At 44.5% G+C, this 11252-nt stretch overlaps 1 protein-coding gene across 1 annotated transcript in view; it reads left to right on the plus strand.

The window, feature by feature from the left end:
* LOC109918408 (S-adenosylmethionine synthase-like) overlaps positions 1 to 10083 on the plus strand; it is a 26324-nt gene extending 16241 nt beyond the window's left edge. Inside the window, exons 6-9 of the mRNA XM_020518334.2 lie at positions 1144 to 1362; positions 2787 to 2969; positions 4771 to 4904; positions 6708 to 10083. Coding sequence (XP_020373923.1) covers positions 1144 to 1362; positions 2787 to 2969; positions 4771 to 4904; positions 6708 to 6810 — 639 coding nt within the window. The 3' untranslated portion in view covers positions 6811 to 10083. The remainder of the gene's footprint in view (positions 1 to 1143; positions 1363 to 2786; positions 2970 to 4770; positions 4905 to 6707) is intronic.
* Positions 10084 to 11252: the final 1169 nt, after the last annotated feature.

Consider the following 11252-nt stretch of genomic DNA (forward strand, 5'->3'; position numbering starts at 1 on the left):
CAATGGCCCCGCCCACACCGCGCTAGGCCCCTCCCACCAATCCATGTTCCTGGCCCTGCCCTTGGAGTCAGTCCTCGAGGTTTACAGCATGGAAACAGGCCTTTCGGCCCAACTTGTCTTTGCCGCCCAGTTTTCACAATTTAAATTAGTCCCATTTGCCTGTGTTTCATACATATCCCTCAATACCTGTTCCACCCATGTACCTGTCTAAATGTTTCTTAAATGGCAAATTGTACTCGTCTGCACCACTACCTCTTATAGCCCATTCCAGACACTCATCACCCACTGTGTGAAAAAATATTGCCCCTCTGGACCCTTTTGTATCTCTCCCCTCTCACCTTAAACCTATACCCACTAGATTTAGATTCCCCTACCATGGGGAAAAGCTGTTGGCTATCTACCTTATCCATGCCTCTCATGATTTTATACACCTCTGTTAGGTCACCTGCCCCCCCCGTCCAGTCTCCTACACTCCAGGGAAAGAAGTCCCAGCCTCCAGCCTCTCCTTATAACACAAACCTTCCAGTCCAGGTAGCCTCCTAGTAAACCTCTTTTGCACTCTTTCTAGTTTAATAATATCCTTTCTATAGTATGGCGACCAGAACTGCACACAATACTTTAAATGTAGCCTCACCAAAGTCTTGTACAGCTGTGACAAGATATCTCAACTTCTATACTCAGTGCTCTGACTGATGAAAGCAAACAAGCCAAAAGCCTTCTTCACCGCCCTGGCTACCTGTGACTCCACTTTCAAGGAGCTACAAACTTGTACCTCGAGATTTCTTTGTTCTATAACGCACTGCAGGGCCCTACCATTGTGTAAGTCCTGCCTAGGTTTGACCTACCAATTTGCAACACCATGCATTTCTCTAAATTAAACTCCATCTGCCATTCCTCAGCCCATTGGCCCAGTTGATCCAAGATCTCGCTGTATTCCCAAAATGCCTTTTTCACTGCCCACACTACTATCAACCTTCGTATCGTCGGAAAACTTGCTAACCATACGTCATAAATTCTCATCCAAATCATTAGGCCCCACCTTTCCATGCACTTGTCCTCACCCATCACTACACCAGGCCCCACCCATTCCTGGGGCTGACCATTCTCCCCTCTCCCTCTCTATCTCTCTGTCTCTCTCTGCAGGTGACAGTCCAGTACAGCCAGGAGAATGGGGTGGTTGTCCCGACTCGTGTGCACACTATCGTTATCTCCGTGCAGCACGACGAAGATGTGACGGTGGACGAAATGCGGAGCGCCTTGAAGGAGCGGGTGATTGATGCCGTGGTGCCCAGCAAGTACCTGGATGATAAAACTGTGTATCACCTCCAGCCCAGTGGGAGGTTTGTCATTGGAGGACCCCAGGTTGGTCTAAAGAACATAATGTGGGCAGTTTGTTAATTCATTCATGGGATGAGGGTGTCACTGGCTAGGCAGCATTTATTGCCTGTCCCTAATTGCCCAGAGGGCAGTTAAGAATCAACCACATTCCTGTTGGTCTGGAGTCACATGTAGGCCAGACCAGGTAAGGATGGCAGATTTCCTTGCATAAAGGTCTGTAATTAACCTGATGGGTATTTTTTATAACAATTGACAATGGTCAATTTTAGTTCCAGAGTTTTTAAAGTTTAAACTTAATTTCACTGTCGGCCATGATGGGATTTGAACCCATGACACCAAAGCTTGGCCTGGGATTTTTGATTGTGAGTCCAACGACATTACCATTGAACCACAACAAAACGTAACAAAAGTGTTCAAACACTTAAGGTATATTGACTGAATTGACAGAGGGAAACTGTTTCCAGTAGCAGGAGGGTCAATAACCCGAGGACACAGATTGATAAATGATCATGGAGGAGGTTAAAATAAATGTTTTATGTAGTGGGTTATTTAATCTGCAATGGTGGTGGAAGAAGATTTGAGAGTCAAGTTGAAAACAAGAATTAGGTAAATACTTGAAAAGGAAAAATTTATAAAACACTGGGGAAAGAGTAAGCATGCTGGACTAATTGAAGAATATGCAATGGGCCAAATGTCTACCATCTGTGGTAAACACAGATTCCAAGCCAATCTGTTCAGCCTGACTTTGCCAATTTAAATCACACTTGCAGCTGGGATGACACCATCGCAGTCTAAGTGTGAGCTCCAGAGGAGCGTGTGGAAAGGACCTGATCCCTGAACCGTGAGAGATTCAGAGAGTTAGAACTGAGGTGTGGCAGGTCTAGCCCCAACCACCAAGGACTTCCTTCAAGTGTGACAATGACCCACCCCTAAAATAGACATTAAATGCATCAAAATGTGAACCATTAAACAGCTCTTGTGCTTTTTATGTTACAACGTACAGCATAGTAACAGGCCATTGGGCCCAGTTGGTTTATGCTAGTTTTTATGCTCCATGTAATCCCCGTCTTATTTTGTTTCCCACAATCAATGTATCCTTTTGTCCCTCGCACTTATCAAGCTTCCTTTGGATTATGTCAATGTTGTTCACCTCAGTCAGCCATTCCTTGTACTAGTGAGGGGCTGAATGGTCCACACCTACACCTATTTTCTATGCTACTATGTTCCAAGCCATTGTCCATGTCAAGACATTTCTCCTGATTTCCTTATTAGTTACCATCTTATATTTAAGGTCCCAAATCTTGGAAATGGAATCAGTGTCTTAATATTAAGCCTATCAAAGAATTTCATAATCTGAAAGAGCTCTGGCCAGTCAGCCCTCAGCTCCATCAACTATCCTTGTGATGGGGGCAGATCTCACCAAGTGTCTCATGTTTGGATTGTTTTAGGGTGATGCTGGAGTCACTGGGCGGAAGATCATTGTGGACACGTACGGGGGATGGGGAGCTCATGGTGGTGGTGCCTTTTCGGGAAAGGACTACACAAAGGTGGACCGCTCAGCAGCCTACGCTGCTCGCTGGGTGGCCAAATCCCTCGTGAAGGCTGGCCTTTGCAAACGTGTCTTGGTGCAGGTGAGGACTGAGTGACATGGAGACTCCAGTCTCGGAATGAATGATGAGAGACTTTGGGTCGCTTACTACCTCTCTGTGAATTAATTCTGCCTCCCCATCTAACAAAGGCCTTTGTTAGTCTTACTTTGAACAGATTCCAGCTTCCACTCAATTAATGCAGTCATACCATATGACCATGGTGAACTACGGAGAATCAACATAGAGTACTGTCATTTCAAGACCATGTGGGTTTGGCTGATGAGGGGAATTTGGCTCATTAACTGAGACTGCATTGGGCATTAAAGAGTAAACATCATTAGTACTCGCAAAATCTCCCTTTCTAAAATGCTTGTTAAGTCTGTGATTTTTGGATTGTTTAGAGTCTGTGTTTCCAAGTGTTTTTTTCACAGGATGTGGACTTCGCTGGCAAGGCCAGTATTTGTTCTCCATTCCTATTTGCCCTTGGAGTGAGGAGGCCATTTTAGAGTCAACCACTTTCCTACAAGCTTGGAGTCACATGGAGGCTGCTCCTTGTAGGAAGGCAGATTTCCTTCTCTAAAGATTCTCTCTCTGTTGACCAGATAGATTTCTACCATAATTGATGATGTCATTAAAACAAGGTTTCCATTCCAGATTTTAACCCATGAAATTCCACCAGCTGCTGCAGTGCAATATGTCTCAGAGATTTAACCTGGGCGTCTGGATTGTGAGTCCAGTCACACTACCACTAGCCTACAGTAGTGCCCTAGAGAGTCCTCACTGGGAACTGATGGGCAAAAAATAGTAACCATGAGAGGGTAGTCATAGAGTCATACAGGATGGAAACAGACTCTTTAGTCCAACTAGTCCATGCCAAACATAATTCCAAACTAACCTAGCCCCACCCACCTGCTCTGATCCATATCTCTCCAAACCTTTCCTATTCGTGTACTTACCTAAATGTCTTTTAATCGTTGTAACTGTACCCATATTCACCACTCCCTCTGGAAGCTCATTCCACGCACGAACCACTCTCTGTGTAAAAAGTTGCCCCTCATGTCTTTTTTTAAATCTCTCTCCTCTCACCTTAAAAATATGCCCCCTAGTCTTGAAAAGTCCCATTCTGGGGGGAAAGGACGCATACTGTTAACCCTGTCTATACTCTTCATGATTTTATAAACCTCTATAAGGTCACCTCTTAACTTCCTGCATTCCAGTGAAATAAGTCCCAGCCTATCCAGCCTTTCTTTATAACTCAAACCTTCCATACCCGGCAACATCCTGGTAAATCTCTTCTGAGCCGTCTCCAGCTTAATAATAATCATACACTTTCACCTGAATTGTTGCTGTCCTTGTCCTGTAGGCACTTGCAGAGTTTCATCAATTAAGAAATTCCAGGATTTTGTAACAGTAGCAGTGAGAAAAATGGAGTTACACATCAAAATCAGGATGGGTGTGAGTTAGAGGAAATGTTTACAAATGTGTATTCATACAAGGTTGTAATGTATGTGTGTTTGTGGATGTGTGGCTGGGAGTGAGTACATTCATGTGCTTCTGATTATCCATAAGTGTGTGTGTGAACCTGGGTGTGTGCGTGTTTATCTGTACGTGTGCATGTGCACATGTGTGTAGGTGTCACGTGCGTGTGTGTAGTTCTGTGCATGTGTGCAGATGTGTGCACGTGCGTGTGCGTAGGTGTTTGTGCTTGTCTGTGATTGCCTAAACCAACACTGGCAGTTGTCACCCTTGCTCTCCTGTTTTGGGATGGTTTTTAACCGTGTCATGTGTCAGCTCCAATGAAGCAGCTTTCTTGCGCCAAAACTCATCGCTGTAAATTTTCCAGGTTGCCTATGCCATCGGAGTCGCTGAGCCACTGTCTATCTCTGTTTTCTCGTACGGAACCTCACAAATGGGCGACAAAGCATTGATGGAAATTGTGAAAAAGAACTTTGACCTTCGACCTGGAATGATTGTCAGGTAAAAATAAGCTTCTGCCTTCAGTTCTGGGATTGATAACCATTCTCCTGAGTAGTTTGATGCAGTGTTCTGGTGATGGATAGAGTTTTCGTTGTGAGGCACTACAGATATAATTCCACAGAAAAGCCTGCTCTATCCTGGCCACTCCCTGATGTGTACAGCCTGCCCTTGAGCTTGGACTTGTAAAATGGCTCCTGGAGTTCAGAAGGGAATCGGCCTGCAGTTTGAGGCTATCCTTGTAGATGGCACTGCTTCCATGCAGGATAACTAGCAAATCCGTGACACCAACTCCAGTTGGCAGAACATTGAACAGTACAGCACAGTACAGGCCCTTTGGCCCATGATGTTGTGCCGAACTTTTACCCTAAACCTAAATCTATCTAACCTCCACCGCTACCTTATACTATCATCCATATGCCTATCTAATAGCCGCTTAAATGCCCCTAATGAGGCCGACTCCACTACCCTCTCCGACAATGCATTCCACGCTCCTACCACTCTCAGAGTAAAGAACCTACCTCTGACGTCTCCCCTATATCTACCTCCACTCACTTTAAAACTATGCCCCCTCGTAATAGCAGGTTCACAGGGAATGCATCTCTTGACCCTAGACCTCCCACTGCCTTATCCAGTTAAACAGCTTACCTTCCTTCATCCTCGGGCCAAGATTGGGGGCTGACTTTAGCCAAGGCTAAGATCTGGGATAACCTTTAGTCAAGACCGGGATCAGGAGGCTTTTGCCAGATCAAGGAGTTCCAGGAACTGGATCCAGGATGGGGACATTTGCTGGGACCAGAATGAATGCAGACAAAATTTGGGAATATTATAAGGGAGGGGGAGGATGCAACAGAGAGAGAATAGTTTTAAATCTGTCTTCAAAGGAATACTCAGTTCACTGTGATCAGAGAAAACTCTATATCACAGAGGTAATGAATTCCTTGCAATTGAATGTGGAATCTCTAATTTAAGTCTGCGTAGATTCAGTAGCTATTATAATTGCAAAAAGTAATTGATCTTATTGTAATGAACATTGTTAGCTTGCTCCACCACTCAATACAGTAATGGCATAGGATGACATGGTGATTCAGCGTTTAGCTCTGCTGCCTAAGAGCACCAGGACCCAGGTTTGATTCCACCCTCGGGTGACTGTGCAAACTCCACACAGACATTCTCCCCATGCCTGCGTGGGTTTCCTCCAGGTGCTCCGGTTTCCTCCCAAGAAGTGCAGGTTAGATGAATTGGGAACTGCAGGGTTACAAAGAAAGGGTAGCGGCCTGATTGGAGGGTTCAGTACGGACTAGATAGGCCAAATGGCCTGCTCCCATACTGTAGGGATTCTATAATTCGATGAATGGCTGATCTGGTTATGGTATCATCTCCACCTTCCCTCCTATCCCATTGATGTTTTGACTCCCTTATCAGTTATTATAAAGCAAGCCCTTGAGAAGTTATCAGCGTATAATAAGTACATTTGGAAAAATCCATGAAACAATACCACGACAATAAGAAAAAGAGGCCAGGCTTCAAATGGGGTAAAGACAAAGTTCACTCTCACATCGGAAAAATCTTGAATCTTTTAGAAAAAGTTGAGTGTCCGTTTTTCAGAGAGCGAAAAGTTAATCCTGTGTGGATGAACTGAGAAGGCATCTTGGCAGGGAAATGGCATAAGGTGTATTGGTCATTGGCAGAGCTGGCATAGGCAGGCTGAGCTGAATGGCCTCCTCCTGTGCTGTAACTGGGCTATTGTTTGTATCTATTTTTGTGATTCTGTATCGAAATAAAAAACCATGTTTCCTTTTCCAGGGACCTCAACTTGAAGAAACCAATCTACCAAAAAACAGCTTGCTACGGCCATTTTGGCAGGAGTGAATTTCCTTGGGAAGTGGTCAAGAAGCTGAATTACTAATGTATCCTGGCCTGGTCCCCAAACCACTACTACTACTGTCCATTGCAGTGACCTACAGAAGGGCACTTTGTCCTGAAATTCCATGATAAAACTGGCTTCTGCCAGACCACGTCAAATCCTTATCTCCAGGAGGGACCAAATCACAATCTGTGGGAAGAATTTAATCATCAGCAACAATGCCACGTTGGAGAAGAGTTGTCTCTGCTTTCCTGGGAGTTTCCATCGAGAGTTCCAATATTCTTTACATTGCTGTCATTTTACAGAAACGTAACAAGTTCCTTTTTCTGTCATAGGGAAAGGCAGCACCAAAGTTCCACCATCTGTATGGTAGCTTGACCTCACTACCTCCAAGCCTGGTGACACGGGAAAAAACCCAAAACTGAGCCACAAGCGACCAAAATGGTGGATGCTAATACTTTGCTGTGAGTTAGTTTCCCCGAGGTGGAGTGTTGAGGTGAATAGCTGCACCTGACTGCCAATGGCATTTCAATTCTGTTCTCCTTCATCACCCCATCTCACATGACAAGGGAACGTTTCTCTCTATTCTGCACCCGTGGGCTGGAATTACTGCAGCCTGGAATTTGTCATTTTAAGTTCCCTGGACATCCTTGGCAGTATACCCACTTGAGTTAGTAATCTTGGGATCAAATCTCGCCTCCTCTCCCCAGCTGAAAGAAAATGTAAAGAAAACATAACCTGTTTTAAAGTAGAAATCAGTGACTTAAAATTCATAGGAACATGTGAAGTTGAAGCAAGGGGGAGGACATTTGGCCCCTCCATCATTCGGTAGGATCTCGGCTGAATAATTGTGAGCTTAACTTTCCAGCTTGTCCCCAGTATCCTGAATCTGGCCAGCTCTGCCTTAAAAGTATTCAGTGATCTTGGCTCCACTGTTCTGTGGGAAAGAAAGTTCCAAGGACTCACGCATCTCTGGGAGAAAAAAAAAATTCTTCCTCATTTTAATCTTAAAAATGGAGACCCCTGATTTCGAAACACTGACACCCACCCCCCATCCCTACCCTCACCTCAGTTCTAGCCTCTCCCATAAGGGGAAACATGCTTTCAGAATCATCTTGATAATTCCCCTTGGATTCCTCTATGCTTCAATAAGATCAGCTCTCATTCCTCTAACTCCTGTTTACCTACACAGTTTCTGACAACATTCCTCACTCTACAACTTAAACGACATATTTCAAGTGAACCAGTTGTGCCTCCGTCAAAGCAGATAGACAGCACGTCTCCATCTAACTGTGTGGAGTACACGTTTCCTAAACTCATCATGAATTACTCTGGCTTCTCTGGTTCTACATTTTGTTTTCTTCTCAAGTTTAACTTTTAACTGATCACACAGTGGGGAAAACAGTAGTCTTTCTTTGAGCCAGGCTGTTTTGAGAATTTTCAGTTCATGAATTATGCTGCAAAAACAGGTCAAATCTACTCCAGTTTTGGTGTTTTGTTCCCTTGCAGTGTCAGTCTTGGCTCAGTGCTAACACTCTCTCACTGCTGAATCGCAGGGCTGCAGGGCGAGGGCTCGCTGCAGGGCTAGGGCTCACTCCAGAGGCTTGAGCATATCATCCATTCAGTAGTGAGGGAGAGGCAATATCATTTGACCTTTAACACCAGACCCTGTATGCTCACTCAGGTGGACGTCAAAAGACCACATGGCAGAACTCATAGAGGAGTTGGGGTGCTCTTTGGTGTTCTAGCCAACGTTTTTCCTTCAACCAATACTGTAATTTTGGTCATTATCTCATTGCTATTTGTAATTGCTGCATTTCCTACATTATACATTCAAAATTGGCTGCAAAACATGTTGGGACATCCTGTGGACACAAATAGGACAACAGAAAAACAATCCCTTTCTTATTATCTTAATCTACAAAAAAAATACAACCAGTTGCTTCAATTCTGGTTTTCCTGTTGCTTTATGATTTTCCCATTCTTCTTCTTTTGTTCATTATTTAATGTTAATTTATATTCTGGCTGAATCTAATTCGTCTTCTAATGCCTCTAATCCCCTGACATTTTCCTTTTACCTGTTTCCATTTTGGTGCATTTACCATTTTAAAAAATAATGGATTTTGATTTATTTCTGAACTGATATTGATAGTGCAAAGGAGAAAAGGTTGTCTCTGTTATATTGCAGCAGTGGCTAAATCAGTCTGTGATTTAATTCAAAGCTCCAAAGTCATTCAAAGCATTTGAAAATTAAGTGATGTATCAATGTGCCTGGTACCCAGATGTGTGGTGCTGTGAAATGCTTGAGGGATTTGACTGTGGGAGAGCTGTGCACCCCATAGAATTTTCCTAATGAATGGATAGAAAACTGAGCTGGGTCCTTGGATCTCCATGTCCCCGTTCTCACTGCTCAAAGTTCTGTGGCAGGATCGCTCCTTAACAAAAATCCACATCGTAAGGCTTTACTTTATATACCAAAACAAAATTTGCATCTTGCTGGAAAGGATCCCTGAAACCTTTTATCTTGCCTTAATCAGGACAAACACAAAAATACCAAATTTCACACAATCACGGCAATTTATACCACAGCAAAAGAAGGTTCTGATTGGTTGACTAATCAATTCTAATCGGCTGAGACGTTGCCATGGAGAAAACAAAGGATAGAATAGAATCCCTACAGAGTGGAAGCAAGCCATTCAGCCTGTTAAGTCCCCATTGACCTTCTGAACCTGAACCATTGACCTGTAACCCCCCCATTTCCCACGGCTAATCCACCTAGCCTGCACATCCTTCAACACTATGGCCAATCTACCTAGCTTGCACATCTTTGGACTGTAGAAGGAAACTGGAGCACCCAGAGGAAATCCGCGCAGTCAAGGGGAGAATGTGCAAACTCAACACAGTCACCTAAGGGTGAAAGCGATCCCTGGTGTCCATGCAGTGAGGCAGCAGTGCTAACCACTGAGCCACTGTGCATACACGCTCTCTGCAAACAAAATAAATATGTTCGAGCAATACAACTTTTTTGAATTACCTGGGAACTTGGAGACCCTAGTTTCCTGTGATAACACAGTGTGGAGCTGGAGGAACACAGCAGGTCCTGACCCGAAACGTCAACTTTCCTGCTCCTCTGGTGCTGCCTGGCCTCTGTGTTCCTCCAGCTTCACACTGTGATATCTCTGACTTCAGCATCAGCAGTTCTTACTATCCCTATAGTTTCCTGTTCTTTCTCTGTAGCAATTGCTTGGCCAATCAGTGTTGATTTGCCAACTACTCAGTACTCTTTTCTCATAAAGTTGCTGTGATCATTTGAAATTTGGCATTCTTGCATTTGTCCTGAGACAGTAGGACATCTCTCTCTTCAGCAATAGTCCTGTACAACCAAGTGAAATTGGAATAACGTTGAGATAACAAGGTGTAGAGCTGGATAAACACAGCAGGCCAAGCAGCATCAGAGGAGCAGGAAAGCTGACGTTTTGGGCCTAGACCCTTATTCAGAAAATGCCTATAGTGTCCAGGGATGTACAGGCTAGGTGTACAGGTGGGTTAGCCATGGGAAATGCAAGTTACAGGGAAAGGGTAAAGGGGATGGGTCTGGGTGGGATATTCTTTGGAGGGTCGGTATGGGCTGAATGGCCTGCTTCCACACTGTAGGTATTCTAGGAGAAGAACTTCTTCATTTTCTGAAGAAGGGTCTAGGCTCAAAACGTCAGCCTTCCTGCTCCTCTGATGCTGCTTGGCCTGCTGTGTTCATCCAGCTCTACACCTTGTTATCTCAGATTCTCCAGCATCGGCAGTTCCTACTATCTTTGAAATAACGTTTCCTTTTTATGACAGTCTGAAATCCCATCAGCACCTCCAGGTGGCGCCAAGTTACCTTTTGTTCAGTTTTCACTTTAACAATGAAGAAACAATCCCAGAAAACCAGACCAAACTCCATCTCCCTTCTGTGCTAAAGTTGCCTTCTCTCACCCAATGGAAGATGCCTGGCTCACAGGGCAAGGAAAGCTAACTTTGATGCTTGCTTCTCCTAGAATACCAACAGTGTGGAAGCAGGCCATTCAGCCCATACCAACCCTCCAAAGAATATCCCACCCAGACCCATCCCCTTTACCCTTTCCCTGTAACTTGCATTCCCCATGGCTAACCCACCTAGCCTGTACATCCCTGGACACTACAGGCAATTTAGCATGGCCAATCCACCTAACCTGCACATCTTTGGACTGTGGGAGGGAACCCACACAGACACAGGGAGAATGTGCAAATTCCACACAGACAGTTGCCCGAGGCTGGAATTGAACCAGGGTCCCAGGTGCTGTGAGGCAGCAGTGCTAACCATTGAGCCACCATGTTGCCCTTGAGGGAAAAAGAATACCTTTGCAACAGAATATGAAAGTGCAGAGACCCATTAAAGGATTCCAGGAATCAAGCAAAGTTTAGAATGATCTCTTCCAAATTTTTCAGATCCGAGGACATGCTAAAGG

The sequence above is a fragment of the Rhincodon typus genome, chromosome 34, assembly GCF_021869965.1.
Source record: "Rhincodon typus isolate 14 chromosome 34, sRhiTyp1.1, whole genome shotgun sequence".
In the NCBI taxonomy this organism is placed as follows: domain Eukaryota; kingdom Metazoa; phylum Chordata; class Chondrichthyes; order Orectolobiformes; family Rhincodontidae; genus Rhincodon; species Rhincodon typus.